This window comes from Procambarus clarkii, chromosome 3 (assembly GCF_040958095.1).
Source record: "Procambarus clarkii isolate CNS0578487 chromosome 3, FALCON_Pclarkii_2.0, whole genome shotgun sequence".
NCBI lineage: Eukaryota > Metazoa > Arthropoda > Malacostraca > Decapoda > Cambaridae > Procambarus > Procambarus clarkii.
Genome location: NC_091152.1, coordinates 58,693,404 through 58,720,239, shown reverse-complemented (window position 1 = coordinate 58,720,239; position 26,836 = coordinate 58,693,404). Strand labels below are relative to the sequence as shown.

At 38.6% G+C, this 26,836-nt stretch overlaps 1 protein-coding gene across 1 annotated transcript in view; it reads right to left on the bottom strand.

Annotated features, from left to right (window-relative positions):
* LOC138369053 (zwei Ig domain protein zig-8-like) overlaps window positions 1-26,836 on the bottom strand; it is a 351,385-nt gene that overhangs the window by 56,238 nt on the left and 268,311 nt on the right. Inside the window, exons 2-3 of the mRNA XM_069331996.1 lie at window positions 22,224-22,339; window positions 6,883-6,960 (exon numbers count right to left, since the gene is read on the bottom strand). Of these exons, the coding sequence (XP_069188097.1) occupies window positions 6,883-6,960; window positions 22,224-22,339 (194 nt within the window). The remainder of the gene's footprint in view (window positions 1-6,882; window positions 6,961-22,223; window positions 22,340-26,836) is intronic.

Below are 26,836 nucleotides of genomic sequence, written 5' to 3'. Positions count from 1 at the left end.
TATAACTGAAAAAAAAACCTTTAGGATTTGACTTTGCTTGCTCTGCTATGCGAACTTCATAGTTTCTTTTTGATTTCCTAATCTCTTTTTTTAACATTTCTAACCAGTTGTATGAATTCCTGTTCTAAACTGACTTCCCCATTCTTAATCCTTTTGTATCAAGCTCTCTTTTTACCTATAAGGTTCTGTAAAATATTTGTTATCCACTTTGGGTCATTAGTATTCGATCTATTCAATTTGTATGGTATACTACGTTCCTGTGCTTTGTTTAGAATATTCTTAAATAAGTTATATATTAAATCCACATCGAAATCCCCTTTTACGTCACCTATCGCTGGGTTCATGTCTCGCTCCAAGACAGGCCCACACCCCATACCCAAGACTTTCCAATCTATTTGACCCAAAAAATTTCTTAGGCTATTAAAATCAGCTTTTCGAAAATCTGGCACTTTAACAGAATTTTCTCCTACAGGTCTATTCCATTCTATGCTAAATCTGATTACTTTGTGATCACTGTTCCCTAGCTCACTCCCTATTTCGATGTAATTAAATTGTGTTTCCCTGTTAGTTAACACTAAATCTAAAATATTATTTTCCCGCGTTGGTTCCTTAATGTGTTGCGAAAGAAAGCAATCGTCAATTAATTCTAGAAAATCAAATTAAAGTCACCCATGACATAAATACTGTTAGATCTAGATGCTCTAGATATTTCATCCCATAGATGCTTTGCTTCCATTCTGTCTAAATTTGGTGGCCTATATATAACTCCTATTATAATATTATTTGCTTTTTCGTTTAATTCTATCCAAATAGTTTCTGTGTGTGGCTCAGTTTTGATTCCCTTTTGAGACTACATTTCAAATTGTCCCTAACATATATGGCTACTTCCCCTCCTCGTCTAATATATCTATCTGTGTGAAATAGTTTAATCCATTTATTTGATATTCAGCTAATAGTTCTCTATTTTCTACATTCATCCACGTTTATACGAAAGTACTTAAGGAAATTCCTGTTTCATTTTTCCTCCGTGGTCTGACATTGTCATATATATATATATATATATATATATATATATATATGTATATATATATATATATATATATATATATATATATATATATATGTCGTACCTAGTAGCCAGAACGCACTTCTCAGCCTACTATTCAAGGCCTGATTTGCCTAATAAGCCAAGTTTTCCTGAATTAATATATTTTCTCAATTTTTTTTTATTGGAGTTAAAATTAACGTAGATATATGACCGAACCTAACCAACCCTACCTAACCTAACCTAACCTATCTTCATAGGTTAGGTTAGGTTAGGTAGCCAAAAAAGTTAGGTTAGGTTAGGTTAGGTAGGTTAGGTAGTCGAAAAACAATTAATTCAAGAAAACTTGGCTTATTAGGCAAATTGGGCCTTGCATAGTAGGCTGAGAACTGCGTTCTGGCTACTAGGTACGACATTATATATATATATATATATATATATATATATATATATATATATATATATATATATATATATATATAAATATATATATATATATATATATATATATATATATATATATATATATATATATATATATATATGTCGTTCCTAGTAGCCAGAACGCACTTCTCAGCCTACTATGCAAGACTCAATTTGCCTAATAAGCCAAGTTTTCATGAATTAATTGTTTTTCGACTACCTAACCTAAACTAACCTAACCTAACTTTTTTGGCTACCTAACCTAACCTAACCTATAAAGATAGGTTAGGTCAGGTTAGGTAGGGTTGGTTAGGTTCGGTCATATATCTACGTTAATTTTACCTCCAATAAAAAAAAATTGACCTCATACATAATGAAATGGGTAGCTTTTTCATTTCATAAGAAAAAAATTAGAGAAAATATATTAATTCAGGAAAATTTGGCTTATTAGGCAAATCGGGCCATGCATAGTAGGTCAAAAAGTGCGTTCTGGCTACTAGGTACGACATATATATATATATATATATATATATATATATATATATATATATATATATATATGTTTCATTGAATATGACCGCATATTCTTTATTTATTATTTTCTGGTTTAGGGCTTCTATCCCTCTAACTATTTTCTTAGCATCAGGGCTTAATTGAAATAGGAGTTCTCCAAAACTCATTTTCGTACTTTTAAGGTGAAGAAAAGAAGTGATTTACTATAGAGTGTATTACACTTATTTGTATAATTTGCACGACGTTTCGAACCTCCATGGTTCATTCTCAAGTGAACAGATCTTACAATACTAGTTGATTTTATACCCGCATTAGGTCAGGTGATAATACAATGAAGGTGAAAACATGGGGGGATACATAAGGGATAAACATAGGGGCTGCAGAAGGCTTATTGGCCCATACGAGGCATCTCCTATCTAAACACAAAGATTAATCCAGTGTAATTGGCCTGTTATGTTGGACATTGTCTTCTGTGTTGGCATCGATATGTTCTTGTCTTGTCCTTACTCTCATGGTGGGTAGAGTAAATAGTTCCGTGATTTGGGTGTTCATGGTAGGTCGCTCTATTCTTATGTGAATTGCCTCAAGAATTTGTAATCTTCTTGAATCTTGGGTTTTGTCTATTATGCAAGTATTCTTGTTCAACATTTCTCTTGTTAGAGTAATGTCATGGGCTTGTCTCATGTGATTCCTAGGGGCACCAGATTGAAGATGGCATGTCAAACGCCTCGTCAGCTTGGTCGACGTCATACCTATGTACTTACATTGAAGGTTACATCCTTCGTGGGGGCAAGTGTACATGTATACAACGCTTGACTGCTGTAGAGGGTTCTCCGTCGGCTTCGGGCTGTTTTTGATAAGGAGTTCGGAAGTCTTCTTGGTTTTGTAGAATATTATCAGGTTTATGTTTTGGTTAGGAGTAGTGCTTTTTACTCCTTTACGGATTATTTCATTATTCTTTCCTCTTTTATATGTTCACTGTGCATGGTTGATTTGTAATATAATTTTATTGGGGGTGTTGTGGTTTCTGTTCAAGGTTCTGAATTATACCAACGGTCCAAGTGTCTTCTTATAGCAGCGTTTATTTCCGCGTTGCTATATCCGTTGTTCACCAATACCTGAGTTACTCTTTCAAACTCTCTACTCACGTTGCTCCATTCAGAGCAGTGAGTAAGCGCTCGACGAATATAAGCATTGAGAACACTGGCTTTGTATCTTTGGGGGCACTCACTTCTACCGTTCAGGCATAATCCTATGTTGGTGGGCTTGGTATATACGTTGGTGCTTAAAGAGGTTCCTGTTTTTGTTATTAGCATTTAGCATATTTAGCAGACAAAAACCAACTGTATACTGCCGTTATGTAGATGACATATTCGTAATAGTAAAAGACTCAGATGAACTAATTGACCTAAAAAGACACCTAGAGAGAGAGTCAGTACTCCGATTTACACATGAAAATAGTGAAAATAACAGTCTGCCATTCTTGGATGTACTAATAACAAAAACAGGAACCTCTTTAAGCACCAACGTATATACCAAGCCCACCAACATAGGATTATGCCTGAACGGTAGAAGTGAGTGCCCCCAAAGATACAAAGCCAGTGTTCTCAATGCTTATATTCGTCGAGCGCTTACTCACTGCTCTGAATGGAGCAACGTGAGTAGAGAGTTTGAAAGAGTAACTCAGGTATTGGTGAACAACGGATATAGCAACGCGGAAATAAACGCTGCTATAAGAAGACACTTGGACCGTTGGTATAATTCAGAACCTTGAACAGAAACCACAACACCCCCAATAAAATTATATTACAAATCAACCATGCACAGTGAACATATAAAAGAGGAAAGAATAATGAAATAATCCGTAAAGGAGTAAAAAGCACTACTCCTAACCAAAACATAAACCTGATAATATTCTACAAAACCAAGAAGACTTCCGAACTCCTTATCAAAAACAGCCCGAAGCCGACGGAGAACCCTCTACAGCAGTCAAGCGTTGTATACATGTACACTTGCCCCCACGAAGGATGTAACCTTCAATGTAAGTACATAGGTATGACGTCGACCAAGCTGACGAGGCGTTTGACATGCCATCTTCAATCTGGTGCCCCTAGGAATCACATGAGACAAGCCCATGACATTACTCTAACAAGAGAAATGTTGAACAAGAATACTTGCATAATAGACAAAACCCAAGATTCAAGAAGATTACAAATTCTTGAGGCAATTCACATAAGAATAGAGCGACCTACCATGAACACCCAAATCACGGAACTATTTACTCTACCCACCATGAGAGTAAGGACAAGACAAGAACATATCGATGCCAACACAGAAGACAATGTCCAACATAACAGGCCAATTACACTGGATTAATCTTTGTGTTTAGATAGGAGATGCCTCGTATGGGCCAATAAGCCTTCTGCAGCCCCTATGTTTATCCCTTATGTATCCCCCCATGTTTTCACCTTCATTGTATTATCACCTGACCTAATGCGGGTATAAAATCAACTAGTATTGTAAGATCTGTTCACTTGAGAATGAACCATGGAGGTTCGAAACGTCGTGCAAATTATACAAATAAGTGTAATACACTCTATAGTAAATCACTTCTTTTCTTCACCTTAAAAGTACGAAAATGAGTTTTGGAGAACTCCTATTTCAATAAAGCCCTGATGCTAAGAAAATAGTTAGAGGGATAGAAGCCCTAAACCAGAAAATAATAAATACAGAATATGCGGTCATATTCAATGAAACATGTTTGAAAGAAAACCTGCTGCCAGTATACACCAATATATATATATATATATATATATATATATATATATATATATATATATATATATATATATATATATATATATATATATATATATATATATATATATATATATGGGTTCTAGGCTCATTGAAACAACAAGGGACCCAAGAGCTGCAAGCTTTCTTTTCCAGCGCCTCAGTGTGGCGATACAGAGGGGAAATGCGCACTGCATCCAGGGTTCCTGCCCGCCATCTGAGGAGCTGGAGGAACTCGACAACCTATGATAACCATCTTTGTAACCCATATGTAACTCCTTTTTTGTAACAAAGTTCAAATAAAGTAAATATATATGTGTACATACAAAAGAATGGGGGTGGTAGGAGAAGATAATATTAGTGTTCAGTGAGAAGCCACAAGGTCTCCTCTGAATACTTTTTATTTTCTTCTCCGAGGCTATGGGTCCCCACATTGGCACCAGAGGTGGTACCCTCACAAACTTTTATTTTATATATATATATATATATATATATATATATGTCGTACCTAGTAGCCAGAACGCACTTCTCAGCCTACTATGCAAGGCCCGATTTGCCTAATAAGCCAACTTTTCCTGAATTAATATATTTTCTCTAATTTTTTTTCTTATTAAATGATAAAGCTACCCATTTCATTACGTATGAGGTCAATTTTTTTTAATTGGAGTTAAAATTAATGTAGATATATGACCGAACCTAACCAACCCTACCTAACCTAACCTAACCTATCTTTATAGGTTATCTTTATAGGTTAGGTTAGGTAGCCGAAAAAGTTAGGTTAGGTTAGGTTAGGTAGGTTAGGTAGTCGAAAAATAATTAATTCATGAAAACTTGGCTTATTAGGCAAATCGGGCCTTGCATAGTTGGCAGAGAAGTGCGTTCTGGCTACTAGGTACGACATATATATATATATATATATATATATATATATATATATATATATATATATATATATATATATATATATATATATATATATATATATATATATATATATTTTAGTATATTTTGGTAGCAGTCTTTCCTGTAGACATATATTATTAAATATGACCGAAAAAGTAAGATTAATAATTCTAACACGAATTTTCTCAATCTTTCGTACATTACGCTTCACTGTTGGAGGTAAATCAAATCATATATATATATATATATATATATATATATATATATATATATATATATATATATATATATATATATATATATATATATATGTATATATATATATATATATATATATATATATATATATGGTGTTTTTCTCACCCCTTCTCAACCAACTTTCAACAGCCAGCCAACAGTTGCCTTCTACCATCTTAAGAGTCTGGTACTGCCCGGGGGTCTACCCAAATGCGGGTATGTCTCACGTGTGTCAGTATGTGTCGTGTGTCATGTGTGACAGTTTAAATCCCATGTTATTTATCATGTGTTAGCAAGTATGATGAGTTGGCATGTGTGTCAGCATGTATCACATGTCAGTATATGTCGGTCTTATTATTATTAGATTTATTTTTGATTTGGAATAATTAGTGCATAATGTTTTATAATATGACAATAATAATAATAATAATAATAATAATAATAATAATAATACAAATAATAATAAAATTTAAAATAAAGATAATAACACCGAAGAAATTACACTAAATGTGATATATATCAATGAGAAAATCAATTGCAGCTCTGCTGTGACTCTTGCAGAGGTTGCAGCTGGCAGTACGCTGGTCGCGGGTTCCAGGCACCTAAGAGCACCAGTTGATTGTTTCAATAATAATAATAATAATAACAATAATAACAATTCAGAGTCGTGTCAGAATGTCGTGTTTTTGTGTGGGGGGGGTGGGGGGGTGGGGGGGTCACTGTGGCACAGAATCACTTGACACGCTTTTTATTGATGCCACTCCCGACCCGCCAAATTTGGCAACAGAGAATACTAGGAACAATTAGACAAACTAAGAAACTAACAAACAAATATACAGGTATTTTATAGATATAGACATATATATATCAATAAACAAATAATTACATAAAGACCTCACAGGAGATTTTTCTCTGGCTAAAGAATTTATTTTAAGCCAAGTAAGAGTGCATGAAGAGTGACTTACTCTGTAGCGGTCGTCAGGAGAGTATGTGAGGAGTCCCGCCGTGATGATGTGCAGGTTTCGTCGTCTCATCCACGTCACCTGCAGGAACACAACACTTGTAGCAACACCTGTGACACAACACCTGCAACACAGCCTCAGTGGGTGTTACAAGACTCTGCAGGTTCTCCATAGCCTCAGAGAAATGATTATTCAGAGAGAAACATTCATATATTTTTTTTAATTTCACTTTAAAAGCCGTATCAGTATTTGCTTCTGCTACCTCCACCTTTTTAATTATAATTATTATACACTGTTATACAAGATTATTTATTTATATATATGATTGTAACTAAATGAGAACATTAAGAAGAAATAAAAGGATTTTTTTTCCAAAAGGCTGTTGATGAAGGAAGTTTCCTAGAAGATATATATATATATATATATATATATATATATATATATATATATATATATATATATATATATATATATATATATATATATAACTGAAAACTCACACCCCAGAAGTGACTCGAACCCATACTCCCAGAAGCAACGCAACTGGTATGTACAAGACGCCTTAATCCACTTGACCATCACGACCGGACATAATGAGGTGATAGCCGAGGCTATTTGAACCACCCCACCGCCGGCACTCGGATAGTAATCTTGGGCATAGCATTTTACATATAGCATTCCGAGTGCCGGCGGTGGGGTGGTTCAAATAGCCTCGGCTATCACCTCATTATGTCCGGTCGTGATGGTCAAGTGGATTAAGGCGTCTTGTACATACCAGTTGCGTTGCTTCTGGGAGTATGGGTTCGAGTCACTTCTGGGGTGTGAGTTTTCAGTTGCATATTGTCCTGGGGACCATTCAGGCTTGTTCGCATATATATATATATATATATATATATATATATATATATATATATATATATATATATATATATATATATATATATATATATATATATATATGATAAAGATTCTTTCCTAAAAAAAATAGGTTTTACATCTGACGGAAAATTTACATTTTGAAGCCTTATCGAAAGAATTTAAATGCGAGTAAAAAATTTGTTTTAATAGTCCAGTGAGGTGTAACTAGGAGTGAACACTAGCGTCTGTTGGCTGGTCTAGTGTGGTGTAACTAGGAGTGAACACTAGCGTCTGTTGGCTGGTCTAGTGTGGTGTAACTAGGAGTGAACACTTGCGTCAGTTGGCTGGTCTAGTGTGGTGTAACTAGGAGTGAACACTAGTGTCTGTTGGCTGGTCTAGTGTAGTGTAACTAGGAGTGAACACTAGCGTCTGTTGGCTGGTCTAGTGTGGTGTAACTAGGAGTGAACACTAGCTCCTGTTGGCTGGTCTAGTGTGGTGTAAATAGAAGTGAACACTAGCTCCTGTTGGCTGGTCTAGTGTGGTGTAACTAGGAGTGAACACTAGCGTCTGTTGGCTGGTCAAGCGAGGTGTAACTAGGAGTGAACACTATCGCCTGTTGGCTGATCTATACGTGTGGTGTAACTAGGAGGGGAACACTAGCGTCTGTTGGCTGGTCTAGTGTGGTGTAACTAGGAGTGAACACTAGCGTCTGTTGGCTGGTCTAGTGTGATGTAACTAGGAGTGAACACTAGCGTCTGTTGGCTGGTCTAGTGTGGTGTAACTAGGAGGGGAACACTAGCGTCTGTTGGCTAGTCTAGTGTGGTGTAACTAGGAGTGAACACTAGTGTCTGTTGGCTAGTCTAGTGTGGTGTAACTAGGAGTGAACACTAGCACCTGTTGGCTAGTCTAGTGTGGTGTAACTAGGAGTGAACACTAGTGTCTGTTATACTCAATTTGTATGCCCATTGAGACATAACCAATCACAGGCAAGTAGGCCTCTGACGTCATGCCAGACAGAGGAGCATCAGCCATGCTTGGAGCAGGCTCAGTTATCCTCACAGACTCAGAGTAGGTGGACCTCGGCTGGCCAGATATATACCTTGTTGTCTCGGTCAATAAATATACAGAAGCGACTACTGTGTCTACATTCAACCCGAACAAGGCAAATGAATACTGGTAGCAGCAGTGGGACCCAGAATTTTTTTTCTGGAAACGAAAACTTCAAGTACCCAGCATCGCCTTGTGTTTCACAGTACAGCCGCCACCGCCATCAACCGCCTCCATAAGCCGCCATCCTGCCACCCACGCATCAAATATTGTGCCAGACCGGGGTCCTGCCATCAACCACTACTCCAGGCCAACGTCTCAGCAGTAAGGGTCAATAATTTCCTGTTTGAACGTTAATTCATCAGTGAGGAGGAAGGAAGCTTCCACGCCAGCCATTTTTGAATCTCGCGCCACCACGTGGGAACCTGCACCCACCACCACCACCGCCGCCCATGCTGATAGTATCTAAGCTTTGTGAGTGTTCTAGCTACTGAAATCGTGGTCAGTCATCGTCGCAAGCATCACCTGATCATCGTATGTGCTGTATTGTTCTTTGAGAAAATTTGGTGGACTGCAATTGTTTGACTAAGTGTCGCCACCATACACACACTTCGCCTCGTTGCCACATCGACGCCTCGCCACGTTGCCACATCGACACCTCGCCACCTCTCACCATCGCCACCAGCCCGTGCTACATCGTTTTGTGTGACCTTCTCCTAGCAAATTGTGTTCTCCACCGCCATCGTCGCGATATCGTCGTCTCCGAATTTATCTTCGCACTACCAACATCAACAGAATGTGGGGTCCCCCCGAGCATCGCGCCACCGCCGCCAGGAGCGTTGCCATCGCACCAGTTTGTAAACAAGCCCTCACATGTGCTTCTTCACACGTCTCGTCACCGTTTTTCAATACAATACAATACAATACAATACAATTTTATTTAGGTAAGGTACATACATACAATAAATATTTACAAGGATTGTTTGACTTATAGGTAGAGCTAGTACATACAATGCCTAAAGCCACTATTACGCAAAGCGTTTCAGGCATGATAAACTTAAATGACAAGCTTAATACTAATTGAGCATAATGAGTAGAATGAAAACAAGAAATGAAAACATAGATGAAAAAGCAGCACAAATACAATTATGTCGACAAACAGCGCTCTTTAAAGAAAAAAACAGACATTGGTTGACAATAGAAGGGTAAGGTAGGTTACAGGGAATTTATTAGGTATAGCTTCGCTTTTAACTTAAACTGGTTGAGAGAGGTACAGTCTTTAACATGGTTGGGAAGGTCATTCCACATTCTGGGCCCCTTGATTTGTAGAGCATTTCTAGTTTGATTAAGTCGTACTCTAGGAATATCAAAACTGTATTTATTTCTGGTGTGATGCTCATGGGTTCTGATACAACCTTCTATGAAGCTTTTGAGATCAGGATTGGCATTATAGTTTAGCGTTTTATATATGTATAATACACATGAGAGAATGTGCAGTGACTTAATGTCTAACATATTCAGAGATTTAAGTAGGGGTACCGAGTGATGTCTGGGGCCAGAATTGGATATTGTCCTAATAGCAGCTTTGTGTTGAGTAATTAGAGGACGTAAGTGATTTTGGGTAGTAGAGCCCCAAGCACAAATACCATAGTTGAGATATGGATAGATAAGGGAGTAATAGAGAGTCACCAGGGCAGGGCGTGGTACATAATATCTGATCTTAGAAAGAATGCCCACAGTTTTTGAAACTTTTTTTAATATGTTTAGAATGTGTCCCTGGAAATTAAGCTTGTGGTCAATGAGAATATCGTGTGTTATGGTTTAATGAGGTTTAACGTAAATATATCCAAAATATCCTGTGAATTAACCATTTAACTTGTTAAATATTGGAGCTGGTTCAGTATTCCATTTCCACAGTTTCTCTGAGTCATTTCAATATTTCCTGCATTGATTCCATTATTCATTAATTGTTACTAGTGCCATTAGTGAATTCAAAGGTGAGAGAAGTAAGAAATAATTGTTTCTAGGAGTTTATTTTGCATAATAGAAATTTGTTTTGAGATTTCCATAGACAATAGAACATGAATTTTTTTTTTATTTCTCCAGACCTAACTTTGAAATTTATCCTTTAAGCATTTTATTTTAAACTTTTACCATAGCAGTTATATACATTCCTGTGTCCAGTTTATGTGTTACATCCATATTTCTTGCATTGCCACTTGTTGTGTTGAATCTTTTTAATGAAATTTTAATCAAAAACAAAAAAACAAAAAAAAAAATTTGCAATTGCACTTTCCAGTTTTTATATTCTAAATTGCTGTGCTTAGACTGGGTTTAATTAATTTGCATGCTTCTAATCCCAGCCATATTCATACCAGATTGCTACTTTAATTCACAATTTTGCTAGTTCTTAATTATTTGTGCTAATTTAATTCACAATTTTGCCTGTTCTTAATTATTTGTTGCCTAGACCAATTTAATAGTTTTATTTGTGCCATTTTTCTTACTTTAGCCAAGTTGATATATTTTTTGTGTGTTTATTTTTGTGTATACTATTTCTGATGCCAGGTGCACTTAATTATAATCTGTGTTCAAATATTGCTTCCACGGCTGTGACAATGCCTACCACTGTTGAAACCCCTTCAGAATCAACGGGAACAGTTGCTCGTCTCAATGGCCAGAGATCAGCTCAGGAAATGGCTATTCCTCTTTTTGCTGGTGAATCCCGCTTATTAGAGTCATGGTTTAGTAAGGTTGAAGCGAAAACAGTTGCACGTTTTTCTAAGCCTACTGATGCCGAATACTTAGCAATTGCACGGTCAGCTGAGGACACAACCAAAGGTGATGCACGTTTTGTTGTTGATGAGAAAGCCATTGTTAGCCTCCAGTCTTGGCCCGAATTTAAGGATTTCTTTCGCCGTCGCTTTGTTAACAAAGGAGACCTTGACCCGTATAGGTTAGTCAAGAAAATTGCCAATGCCACCATGCAGCCTGGTGAATCGTTTAATGCGTTTACTAGCTGTCTCGATCAGTATCTGTATGCCTTAGTTTCTGCTATGAATAATTTGACTTGGTTAGATAAAGACAATAATCCACTATGGCCAAGATGATAGCATTTGGGACTTTAATGCATTTTGCCCCATAGCATACTAAACCAATCATTGAGCAACAAAATTTTGGTGTTAAACATGAAATTGGGGAAGTATTTGAGGCCATTAACAATGCCGCCGATAAACTAGCTCCCCGAAGTGCTCAACTGTTGCCACCCTCTGATACTGTAAATGTAGTATCAAGCTCTCAGCATCCTCTCACAAACTCTCAAAACTCTTGGTCGCAGAAGCGTGCCCATGCTCGTAGCCCCCAGTCAAATTCACCGCCTCATAAATTGCCGAAATGCCATTGTCCACAACCATCCACTCCCTCATGTTGGTATTGTGGTAAGAGTAACCACCTCGCAGGGGACTGTTGGTCCGCCCCTAGATCATCACCTCCTAGACAATTCTCTCGGTCCCCTCGACAATCTAATCACTCTAGGCTCCCATATTACACGTACCATAAACAAGTTGGTCACCACACTGCGGATTGTAGAGCTAGGCAAAGGACATCTCCACCTCGTAACTCCCACGGTCAGTCTTGGCGAGGCGCACAGCTTGCAAGACATTATCAGAACTCTCGTAATTACAACTCCCAGCCCAGTTATAATGCAACTTCAAATTATAATACTCGGCCACAGAATGCTGGAGTTCAGAATGTTCACTCCATGTCGTCGGGAAACCCCCAAGGCCATCCGCTAACCAATTAAAGCTAGCCAATCCTAGTGCCCTCCCTGTGTATTCAGTAGCTACCCAAAATAGATTTGGACACTTGACAGAGGACACTGACTCTAGACCAGTTGTAGATGTTGACGGATCCACAGTAAATTTGACCCAAACAAGATGCAGATATCCCAGACAACGTAAGTCAAAAGTAGTAACTTGTCCAGTCTCAAGTGATGGTCCCCTTGTCTCAGCCATTGTACATGGTAGAGTTTTAAAAGTTTTTCTTGACTCAGGTGCAAAAATTAATATTGTCAAGCCCTCAGCTCTTAGAGACATTGAAAGTAAGCACTCTACTACTTTAAAACAGTCACACATACCTTTTCTAAGTGGTATTTCAGGAAATAAAGTAAAAGTTCAGGGTGAAATTGACCTCCCACTCAAGTTCAATGATGTCACATTGTCTATAACATGTTTAGTTGTTGACTTTATTCATTTTCCTGGAGACATTCTCCTAGGTCTGTACAGCATGATTGATGAAAATTTTGCATTGTTTCCCCATCGTTGGAACATAAGTATCAAAGACCACGTCATACCCTTGTGTGGCATGTATCGACAGGGCCATGAGTTCAACCTTCAATCAGATTACGTTAATTTTGTTGACACCCGCCTTGCTAGCGTAGGTCTGTCAGATCCTTGTCGTGGTAGCATACCCGAGAAAACAGGCACTCGATTGAAGCATAGTAGTTGTGCAGTTGTTAAGGAGAATGAGTATTGGGACTTTCTGGAAGGGGACGCCCTAATGGATTCTCGTTGTCTCGCTCGCCGAGTAGCTTCCATCTCTGAAGTCAGTAGTTCCACGGCTACTGACACTGTGCTACACCCTCATTCTCTCACCAGAATAAGAGTTATGGTTCAGGGAGTGTCTGAGTTGTCGGATGTGATTGCGAAAAGTGAAACATGCAAAGTGATTGGTACGTTTGTTGAACCCTCCTGGCACACAGTGCAGGATGGTACTGTTACATTATTTATTGCAAACACTAGTAATGCCGACATCCATCTCCAGTCGGGTACCCATGTTGTAGATTTTGCCCATTACTCGTTACCGGTGCGAGTTGTGGATGATGTCTCTATGGATCATACTGTTTGTACACTCACACCAGGAGAACAGGGATCTCAGCCAGAGGTGCAAGCACAACACCTCAGTCCTACTGATTTTCCTGACTCTGTGGCTCAGCTTTTGGAAATTTTGAACAGGAATAGAGCTGTTGTTGCTCTACCAGGAGAAATGTTAGGTCTCACTCCTCTTATTACACATAAAATTCCTCTTGAACAAGGAACTACGCCTATTTATGTACCAGCTTACCATCTTCCCCATTCTTAGAGAGCAGAAGCCGATAGACTTGTAGAGGAAATGTTACAGAGTGATGTAATTGAATCGAGTAATTCGCCATGGAACGCCCCATTGACTCTTGTACCAAAGCGAGATGGGACTTGGAGACCTGTAATCGATTATCGCAAGCTTAACAGAGTAACAATACCTGATCGTTTCCCACTTCTAGTCCTAAATGATTTGTTGCAAAGTATTGGTAGAAACAAAGTATTCTCAACGTTAGATTTGTTGCAGGGATTCTGGCAAATCCCCCTTGATGAGGAAAGTAAACAATTGACAGCCTTTAGTACTCCCAACGGTCATTTTCATTTCAAAAGAATGCCATTTGGTTTGCGGAGTAGTCCAATAACCTTTTCACGGCTCATGACAAATCTATTTCGTAGATTGATAGGAAGTACTCTTCTAGTTTACCTTGATGATCTCATAATCATGTCGCAAGATGTTCAGACTCATTTCCAGAACCTTGAGAAAGTACTTGCAAAGCTCGCTGAAGCTAATTTAAAAATAAAGCTTGCAAAATGTTCATTTTTAAAGCAGAAGATTAATTTCCTAGGTCATACAGTTACACCTTCAGGTATCACATTGAATGAATAAAAAATTACTGCTGCCCGTGATTTTCCAACACCTCGTACTGCAGAAGCCGTAAGACAGTTCACAAGTCTTGTAGGATTTTATCGTTCATTTATTGCTGGATTCTCTATTATAGCCGCTCCGCTTTACAAGTTGCAAAGAAAAGATGAACCCTTTGTTTGGGGAGAGGCCCAGGATCAGTCATTCAAAAAACTCAAAGCAGCCTTGATTTCGTCACCTGTCCTTAGGTACCCAGATTTTTCTAAACCTTTCACGTTGGTTACAGATGCTAGTGACATAGGTTTAGGTGCTGCATTACTTCAAACAGAAGGTCACAGAGATCACGCAATAGCTTATGCTAGCCGTACATTGTCTAAAGAAGAGAAAAATTATAGTGCAACAGAACGAGAAGCCTTGGCAGTTGTCTGGGCACTTAAACACTTCAGGGATACAATTTATAATTACCCAGTTCATGTTCTTACAGATCACCAACCATTAATTCCCTTGTTCAAAAATAAGAATCCAGTTGGAAAGTTTGCTAGATATTTGCTCACAATTCAAGAATTCAATCCCACATTTGGATATATTCCAGGGAAGCAAAATGTTGTAGCCGATGCGTTTTCTCGACACGTAGCTGCAATTCAGTTAAATTACTCAGCATTAGATGCTACAGTAGTAGAAATGGAACAGAGACACGACCCCATATGGGCACCCGTCATAAAATTTTTGACTAAGCAAGACACTCGCCCGATTCATAAACCAGACACTCGCCGATTCATAAACCGCCAGTACCATTGAAAGAATTAGTTATGTTGGATAATTTACTGTGTAGACTAGTAAAGCTAAGGACAGCCCCGAGGAAATGTTGTCAGTTAGTTGTTCCAGCTGTCTTGGTACCAACTGTGTTAAAAATTATCCATGATGCTCCTGCAAGTGCACATCCAGGAAAGGATCGTACACTCCAACAAGGTCGATTGAAGTATTTTTGGCCAAAAATGGCTAAGGAGATTGCTCATTATGTTGACAGATGTTTAACTTGCTTACAGCACAAGGAACATGTTTCAGGACCTAATCCAATTCAGGTGTACCCAGCAACTAAAGCTCCTTGGGAACGAATATCGATGGATTTATTGACAAATTTTGCGGAAACAGAGAAAGGGAACAAACATTTGCTTGTAATGGTCAATAATTTTTCACGGTTTTGCGAACTAGTTCCTATCCCGAACAAAACAGCAGAAACTATAGCCAGTGCATTCCATGACCAAATAATTTGTAGATATAGTATGCCTAAAGTAATCCTTTCAGATAATGGTCCAGAATTCAGTAATAGTATTTTAACTAGCTTGTGTGATTTATATAACATCAAGAAATGTAGCATCATGCCTTATCATCCAGCAAGTAATGGACTAGCCGAACGTACTAACAGGAAAGTGTTAGATGCCTTGAGAGTCACGTTGAATTTTGATAACAACAATTGGGATGATTTTATACCCTTAATTCAGTGTGCTATAAATTCTTCAATTAATGTTTCTACAGGTGACACACCTCACGCTATTCTTTATGGTACAGATAAGATCCTCCCTAATGAATTGATTAATGTACCTCCTACTCCCTTATATAACGTAGATGATTTTGTTCAAGTGAAGCGTAGACAGATGCAATTAGTATTCAAGAAAATACGTGAACAACTGTCCAAAGCTACAGCCGAGTTCTCTCTAGCAAGGAATGCAAGAGCTAAACCCAGTAAAATAACTATTGGATCTGTAGTAATGATACTTAACCAACACAGGTCTGGTCCTATGTATAAGTTAACTAAGAAATTTTTGGGTCCATATAAGGTAACTGAGCTTATCAAAGGTAATAAGTACAGACTAAAGAACTTAGTAACAGGAGAGTATATAAATGAACATTTAGACCACATGAAGTTAGCTAAAATGACTGTTGACGAGACTGATGAGGAAGATGACAATGAACTTACCCAGACAGATACTCCTACTCAGACACCACCTTCTGTGGTTGACAGACCACTTGATGTTCAGCAACCCCATACTAGCAACTATAATCTTAGATCTAAACCTCTCGTTTCAACCGTGCACTCACCACATGTCCATTGGCTAGATGTTAACGAGGATATCTCTCAAGATGATAGTTTGTCACATGAAGTTTCATCTGTTCCGGACCTTCAGTCAGAGCCAGCGTTGTATAGTGCTCTGGATGAGCTAGGTGTAGATATCCACAGAATTTATAATTGAGTGCACTCTGCAGTTATTCTGTTTGTTTTGGAAAAAAAAAATAATAATTTGCAGTATTTCTACCACATGAGTCTTATTATTACCATTATATATAATGTATAGTTTTTCTCAACTTTATTTTGTTATAAATTAGATGCCATTGTTAAGTCTACTACCATTTGTATTTTTACATTGCTTGTCATAAGAGTTATTATTGTTCTAGCAACCACATTGTGGCCAGTGAATCCTGACTGCTATCACGCAGATGTTAGTCTTCTTGATCCAGGTCTTGTATATAGCTTGTAAATATATTGTACATTAAATATATTGTACATTGGTCTTGTAAATATATTGTATATTTCAGGGAAAAAGAAAAAACAAATCATTATCTAATCTTAAAATTCATTTGTGGTTGTTAGGTCAGAACTCTGTTCCATTAATGTAATAATTGTTTAATTTTGTCTGGTTTTCAAGCACATGCCATTAACACATGTTAATAATTTTGTTTAGGCAATACCTTGAGTTGTATTGTTCATATCTGATCAGTAGACATCCACATGTTCTTAATACTCTGGTTTAATCAAAGCATTTTTCCATGATTTTCACCTATTATGAGGAATTTTTTTTTTGGTGCATATGCCGAGTTGTTAGTATTACGCACACCTGATCTTCTTTCAATGTTTTATTATGCAAATTTCACATGTAAGCCATTATTGAATGCCACCGAGGTCCTTTCAGTATCATTGTAACTATATAGCTAGCCAGAGCTTGTCGACAAGGGACGTCGACAAGACGTCGACATAACCAATCACAGGCGAGTAGGCCTCTGACGTCATGCCAGACAGAGGAGCATCAACCATGCTTGGAGCAGGCTCAGTTATCCTCACAGACTCAGAGTAGGTGGATCTCGGCTGGCCAGATATATACCTTGTTGTCTCGGTCAATAAATATACAGAAGCGACTACTGTGTCTACATTCAACCCGAACAAGGCAAACGAATACGTCTGTTGGCTGGTCTAGTGTGGTGTAACTAGGAGGGGAACACTACCGTCTGTTGGCTGGTCTAGTGTGGTGTAACTAGGAGTGAACACTAGCGTCTGTTGGCTGGTCTAGTGTGGTGTAACTAGGAGAGAACACTAGTGTCTGTTGGCTGGTCTAGTGTGGTGTAACTAGGAGTGAACACTAGCGTCTGTTGGCTGGTCTAGTGTGGTGTAACTAGGAGTGAACACTAGCGACTGTTGGCTGGTCTAATGTGGTGTAACTAGGAGTGAACACTCGCGTCTGTTGGCTGGTCTAGTGTGGTGTAACTAGGAGTGAACACTAGCGTCTGTTGGCTAGTCTAGCGAGGTGTAACTAGGAGTGAACACTAGCGTCTGTTACCTTCACCGAAACTGGAGCTTGTGACATGATAATTAACCTTAAGTTTTACTAATTTGTTGGTTAATTATATTTAACAATATACTTAATTGGATATCATTTTACATGTTTTGTGTTGGACTTTAAGCCTATAAAGCCATGTCATTGAGTATATTTGCTGGCTGGTCAGAGAGGACTTGTGCTTGACGTAGAAAATCTCAATATTTTGTTTGGCCGTAATACCAACACCAGGCAAAGGCTCTGGAGAGCTATTAATGCCACCACAATTGTTTAGTGATCAATCAGCATGTATACTTTAGGTAGTTTACTGAGCAATCAGTAAGCATACTTTAGGTTGATAGGTATATATAAGATTGATAACCCAAATGAATTTTTCATGGATATGATACCAACATCAAATCATATATCTGACGTCACCCTATCCCCACTGGATTTTGAAGAAGCCATAAACAGTATGCCTATGCACTCTGCACCAGGCCCGGATTCTTGGAACTCCATATTCATAAAGAACTGTAAAAAACCACTATCGCAGGCCCTCCACACTCTGTGGAGACAAAGCCTAGATACTGGCGTTATTCCTGATATACTAAAAACAGCAGAGATAGCACCACTTCATAAAGGAGGAAATAAGGCAGAGGCAAAAAATTACAGACCGATAGCACTAACATCGCACATCATAAAAATTTTTGAGAGAGTGCTAAGAAGTAAGATCACAAAATACATGGAATCACAGCATCTCCATAACCCCGGACAACATGGTTTCAGAACAGGGCGCTCTTGCCTGTCGCAGTTGCTGGACCACTATGATATGGCATTAGATGCTATGGAAGACAAACAAAACGCTGATGTAATTTACACAGATTTCGCAAAAGCTTTTGATAAATGTGACCATGGTGTTATTACACATAAAATGCGTTCAAAAGGAATTACTGGAAAAATAGGCAGATGGATCTACAATTTCCTGACCAACAGAACCCAATGTGTAATAGTCAACAAAATAAAATCCGGTCCATCAACCGTGAAGAGCTCAGTCCCCCAGGGTACTGTGCTTGCTCCAGTACTTTTTCTCATCCTCATATCGGACATGACAAGAACACAACCTATAGCACTGTATCATCCTTTGCAGATGACACTAGGATTTTCATGAGAGTAGGCAACATAGAGGACACGGCGAACCTCCAGTCAGATGTAGATCAGGTCTTTCTATGGGCTACAGAAAATAATATGGTGTTTAACGAAGACAAGTTCCAGCTCATGCGCTATGGAAAAAATGAAAATATAAAAACGGAAACCACGTACAAAACTCAGGCAAATCATAACATAGAACGAAAAGGCAATGTAAAGGATCTGGGTGTACTCATGTCGGAAGACCTTACCTTTAAAGAACACATAGCGCTGGCGTTCCGCGAGCGCTATGTCATGGGTTCGTATCCTGGCCGGGGAGGATTTACTGGGCGCAATTCCTTAACTGTAGCCTCTGTTTAACGCAACAGTAAAATGTGTACTTGGATGAAAAAACGTTTCTTCGCGGCAGGGGATCGTATTCCAGGGACCATAGAATTAAGGACTTGCCCGAAACGCTACGCGTACTAGTGGCTGTACAAGAATGTAACAACTCTTGTATATATCTCAAAAAAAAACAAAAACAAAAAAAAAACAATAAAGTAGCCGTCACAACTGCAAGAAAAATGACAGGTTGGATAACAAGAACTTTTCACACTAGAGATGCTATACCTATGATGATACTTTTCAAAACGCTTGTGCTCTCTAGAGTGGAGTACTGCTGCACAATGACAGCACCTTTCAAAGCTGGAGAAATTGCTGACCTGGAGAGCGTGCAGAGATCCTTTACTGCTAGAATCCACTCAGTAAAACATCTAAACTATTGGGACCGACTAAAGAGCCTAAAACTGTACTCCCTTGAGCGCAGCCGGGAGAGGTACATAATAATTTACACGTGGAAAATATTAGAAGGGCTGGTCCCAAACCTGCACACAGTAATAACATCACATGAGACCAGAAGACATGGCAGGATATGCAGAATACCCCCGTTGAAAAACAGAGGTGCAACAGGTACTCTGAGAGAGAGAACTCTATCAACATCAGAGGCCCGAGACTGTTCAACACGCTTCCACTACACATAAGGGGCATAACTGGCCGACCCCTCACAGTGTTCAAGAGAGAACTGGATAAGCACCTCCAAAGGATACCTGATCAACCAGGCTGTGACTCATACGTCAGGCTGCGAGCAGCCGCGTCCAACAGCCTGGTTGATCAGTGCAGCAACCAGGAGGCCTGGTCGACGACCGGGCCGCGGGGACGCTAAGCCCCGGAAGCACCTCAAGGTAACCTCAAGGTCAAGGTAGGTAGTGTACTGATCAATCAGCAAGTATTCTTTAGGTAGTGTACTGATCAATCAGTAAGTATACTTTAGGTAGTGTACTGATCAATCAGCAAGTATTCTTTAGGTAGTGTACTGATCAATCAGCAAGTATTCTTTAGGTAGTGTACTGATCAATCAGCAAGTATACTTTATGTAGTGTACTGATCAATCAGCAAGTATTCTTTAGGTAGTGTACTGATCAATCAGTAAGTATACTTTAGGTAGTGTACTGATCAATCAGCAAGTATACTTTAGGTAGTGTACTGATCAATCAGTAGGTATACTTTAGGTAGTGTACTGATCAATCAGCAAGTATACTTTAGGTAGTGTACTGATCAATCAGCAAGTATACTTTAGGTAGTGTACTGATCAATCAGCAAGTATACTTTAGGTAGTGTACTGATCAATCAGCAAGTATACTTTAGGTAGTGTACTGATCAATCCGCAAGTATACTTTAGGTAGTGTACTGATCAATCAGCAAGTATACTTTAGGTAGTGTACTGATCAATCAGCAAGTATACTTTAGGTAGTGTACTGATCAATCAGCAAGTATACTTTAGGTAGTTTACTGATCAATCAGCAAGTATACTTTAGGTAGTTTACTGATCAATAAGCAAGTATACTTTAGGTAGTTTACTGATCAATCAGCAAGTATACTTTAGGTAGTGTACTGATCAATTAGCAAGTATACTTTAGGTAGTGCACTGATCAATCAGTAAGTATGATTTAGGTAGTGTACTGATCAATCAGCAAGTATACTTTAGGTAGTGTACTGATCAATCAGCAAGTATACTTTAGGTAGTGTACTGATCAATCAGCAAGTATACTTTAGGTAGTGTACTGATCAATCAGTAAGTATACTTTAGGTAGTGTACTGATCAATCAGTAAGTATACTTTAGGTAGTTTACTGATCAATCAGCAAGTATACTTTAGGTAGTGTACTGATCAATCAGCAAGTATACTTTAGGTAGTGTACTGATCAATCAGCAAGTATACTTTAGGTAGTGTACTGATCAATCAGCAAGTATACTTTAGGTAGTGTACAGATCAATCAGCAAGTATACTTTAGGTAGTGTACTGATCAATCAGCAAGTATACTTTAGGTAGTGTACTGATCAATCAGCAAGTATACTTTAGGTAGTGTACTGATCAATCAGCAAGTATACTTTAGGTAGTGTACTTATCAATCAGCAAGTATACTTTAGGTAGTGTACTGATCAATCAGTAAGTATGATTTAGGTAGTGTACTGATCAATCAGTAAGTATGATTTAGGTAGTGTACTGATCAATCAGTAAGTATGCTTTAGGTAGTGTACTGATCAATCAGCAAGTATACTTTAGGTAGTGTACTGATCAATCAGCAAATATACTTTAGGTAGTGTACTGATCAATCAGCAAATATACTTTAGGCTTGAACACAGTCCAGCACTAATGTGAACTCTCTGCGTGTGAAGGGGGGTGGGGGCTTTGACAAGCCGCCTGCTTCCTGTGATTGTCGAAGGTACTAGTGTTAGTGGCTCTCGGGTAAATTCAGGTAAATATTTCCTAGCCGAATTGTAAGGCTAGGAAGTGCGAGACTTTCTGCAGGAGATATCGTGAGATAAAGACTGAAGAGTGGTTATTAGAGCCAACAGAACCACTCTTACACCTTCAACTTTCCAGTCAACTGTTTGAAGCAAAATCTCCTGTGCACAATAAACAGTTTGAGAAGTGTGTGTTTATACTTACGGATCTGTCGCCGAGGTTGGCCACCCGGCAGGGGAGGAAGGCGTGCGCGCCCTCGCTCACCGTCACGTTGGCGGGAGACTCCACGAAGACCGGACCCGCCACCCACGAGCACCAACCTGCGCCGGAAACCTCTATTATTGTGTGTCATGAGGCTATGGTCGTGTGCAGGGTAAGTCAGTCGCAATAACTGGATGTCAATAAGACACACATTTCCCTATCTCTCGGTTATATTATAGACCATCCTCCCTTTTAGATAGTACTTATGGCTACGGTGTGCACCATCGTATTATTGACGTAATGGGCATTTGGAAAGTAGAACTTGGTAACACTGAATTTGGACAAACTGCAAAAGATTTCGTATATATTTTGCCAATAAAATCTAACTATCCTAGGCCTAATACATGCCATCTGAGGCCTAATATAGCACATATATGTACTATACTAGGCCTAGGAATACTTAAGTTTGTTTTTGCCCTTACTGTCTTCAGACTCTAATAGTACCAAATTCTACTATCTGATTGTCCATTACATCAATATATGTACGATGGTCCACATAGTATCACAAAGTACTATATAAACAGGAGGATGGTTTGTAATATTCGGTTGTACAAGCAAGATTATATTCACTTCTTCTCGGCCTTTGAAAATGTTGACATGATCAACGAATCGCATCTCCGTCCGGCCATTATAAGACTGTAAAAATAACTTTTGTAAAGTTATATTTTCAACTTCATTCTCAAGTGAAACGGGTCATAATATAAATAATAAACATTAGACATTTCAGTATAAGAAGCAATAAAACCCAAACATAACAGGAAGAAGGTTACTTAATGAAGCCATTGATGTTCACACTTTCATTTCACTTTCAATTAAATAAAACACTTTTATTTTGGGATCAGTGAGGAAATGTTATGAGCTACAAGATGAGGCTGTTGACGCAGATATGAGGCTGTTGACGCAGATATGAGGCTTTTGACGCAGATATGAGGCTGTTGACGCAGATATGAGGCTGTTGATGCAGATATGAGGCTGTTGACGCAGATATGAGGCTGTTGACGCAGATTTGAGGCTGTTGACGTAGATATGAGGCTATTGATGCAGATATGAGGCTATTGACGCAGATATGAGGCTGTTGACGCAGATATGAGGCTGTTGATGCAGATATGAGGCTGTTGACGCAGATATGAGGCTGTTGACGCAGATATGAGGCTGCTGACGCAGATATGAGGCTGTTGATGCAGATATGAGGCTGTTGACGCAGATATGAGGTTGTTGACGCAGATATGAGGCTATTGACGCAGATGTGAGGCTCTTGATGCAAATATGAGGCTGCTGACGCAAGCTTCATCCACAGTTTTATGATTGACGAAACTAGTGCTGATAGGGCCGCGAGGCTTTGCCACATAAAATCTTTATCAAAGCGCTGAAACTTACTTATACAAATTAAACAATGTGCAAACTAAACAAATGGGCGCTTCTGGATTGTACCTGGATGGGGTTCTGGGAGTTCTACTGCCCAACAGCCTTCTTTCTACCCATTGATTGATTGATTGATGAAAATTGAGCCACCCAAGTGGTGGCACGGGCATGAATAGCCCGTAAATCTACCCACTCACATCCTTACATCTTTATACTCCTGTTATTATGTCCGTCTCACCTCCCCTACCTCTATGTTTATCGTATAAACATCCTTAACCTCTTCTGGTAATCTTATGCCCCATTACAGCCCTTCTCTCCCTCCTAACACATTGTTATTTTGCCCTTTACTCACCCATTCTCTCCCTCTCAAAAAATCAACCATCCACCCAGTACATCAAGTATCCCTACCTTCACTTTCTGCTCCTTCCTTCCTTCTCTCTCTCTCTCTCTCTCTCTCTCTCTCTCTCTCTCTCTCTCTCTCTCTCTCTCCCTCTCTCTCTCTCTCTCTCTCTCTCTCTCTCTCTCTCTCTCTCTCTCTCTCTCTCTCTCTCTCTCTCTCTCTCTCTCTCTCTCTCTCTCTCTCTCTCTCTCCCCTTCCATCTCACCTTTAACGCTGCTCTACTTCTCCCTCCCACCGTCAGTCACACCATCCCATGCTTCTCACATTTGAGTCCCACGAAGGGAAAGCCTCGCAGCTTTAACACCCCAGAGCCTCGGTCCGCGTTTCTCAGTTCACGCATTCTTTCTCTCTCTCTCTCTCTCTCTCTCTCTCTCTCTCTCTCTCTCTCTCTCTCTCTCTCTCTCTCTCTCTCTCTCTCTCTCACCCCTCCTTCCTTTCTCTCTCCCCTCCCCTCACAACACATTCCTTAGCGAGCACTAACTTTCCCCTCACCTAGACAGTATTGCTCTCTCTCTCTCTCACCTATCTCAGAGTTAACTTTCCTCACAATATTCTGTTTTCCGACCAACAATGTTTTTTCATTCAATACTATATTTATCCTCTGCCCTGACCCTCGTGCCCCCCCCTATCCCGGCCTCCCATCGCGACTGTTTTTATTTAATTTATTCCATCAACCTTTGCTTCTTATCTCCCTCCGTCCATTTCTCTAACTTCTCTAGCCACTAGTAGCCTCTCTAACCTCTAATTCACTAGCTAATCATCCTCATTTGTCCCACACCACACCTCTAATTTCAACAGTATTGCCCATTCCCACCACTTCCACCCGCATTACATCCTGAGCAGTCCTCAAGTGACAATTTCTTCTTGTCTCATTTTTAACATCATCACTGAATTGGGATTCAGTTGTTTCGTCCACACATATACAATGAACCGAAATAAACCATATGTTTAGAATGTAAATTCAGTATTTTGAATTTTTGTTAACAGCTATAGAGAAAATGTCTATAATAGAAAATGGAGAAAATAAAAGTTATCATCAAATATAATAAATCTTTGTGTCAATAATTAAAATATTAAATATATATATATATATATATATATATATATATATATATATATATATATATATATATATATATATATATATATATATATATATATATGTATATATATATATATATTTATATATATATATATATATATATATATATATATATATATATATATATATATATATATATATATATATATATAATATATATATATTATTAAATATGACCGAAAAAGTAAGATTAATAATTCTAACACGAATTTTCTCAATATTTCTTGTTTCTTTTCACTGTCGATGGTAATTGAAAAATCAATTCTCCAAAATTCATTTTTATTTCTAGTCTGACGTGACACTTGAACGCGTTTCGTAATAACTTATTACATATTCAAAGACTTTAGTTTACACACACACACAACTATAACCTGCAAACACTAAACAGAGTTTAAACAGCTTTCATTTTATACCTGCATTGTAACGGGGGGGGGGGGGGGGAAATGAGAATAGCGAGTAAGTAGGAAGTGAGTAGAAGTAGAAGGGTAGATAGGTAGAAGAAGAGTAGATAGTAGAAGTAGAAATGCTGCCACCATCCATTCAAGACCATTACATACAAGACAAGGAATGGAACTTGTCTGTATAACCAAATTCTCAAAGATGTTAACACGAATTCATTAGTAGTCCATTCCATCTGTATCATGTACTCATTAAATCATGAAACCGCAGAGGCTTTCTCACCTCAACTCAAAAACTCTAGGGAACTAAGTTAAAGACAATTTAAATAATAAATTCAATTATATTTCACATGATAACTATCATACTTTAAGCAATTCAAATGTTCAAGATTTATATGCAAAGTGAGTCATCAGCCAAGAATTCAAGAACCCTACAACTGACTGCCCCTGATCATCACACAACATATGTAAACACGACCAAGTCACCTTAATGTTCAACTCACCAAGTGTCTGCCTATAGCTGGATAGAGGGGGGGGGGGGGGAGTCTGCAGCTGTCAGGCAGCGTCACCCCCGTCCGACCGACAGCCTGTCTCGGCTGTTGTCCTCCTGCTCTGCTGCCTGGTCTTCTGTCTTATCCTCCCGAATCGATAGCTCTCCGAGTATATATTGGGGAACTTAGTAGCTAACACCGTCCATAAGTAGATAGCCCGAGGTACTCTACCAAGCCACTCCTTAAACTTCGGCATGTTTGAAGGCTACCAGGCTCCAATTATAAGATTAGCAGAAGCAAGGTGGAATTCGCATGATCTGACCTCAGGTCACTTGAGGTCATTAACGCTTAGAGGTGTGAGTCTCAGGCCGACCAAACTGGCTCCTTCTCAAATCCTTGTCTGAGACTCATATATCTCTATGTATTAAATAAAACTAAACCAAACACTTTTACAGTGTTACAGCATTTGGGTGAGGTGATATGTTACAACAGTTTTGGATGAGGTGAAAACAAACTTTCAACACAAGACAGAACACGGAACAATGGGTATAATATTGGGTAAGTTAAAGGGAAGAATGGAAGTAACTGCATAGGGCCTATTGGCCCATATTTCTTGATGCTTCTATATTGGTGCGGAGTCTGGTGCGTAATATATGTCTACAGGAAAGACTGCTACCAAAATATACTAATATATATATATATATATATATATATATATATATATATATATATATATATATATATATATATATATATATATATATATATATATATATATTTTGAGACAAATTTGTAGTATCAGT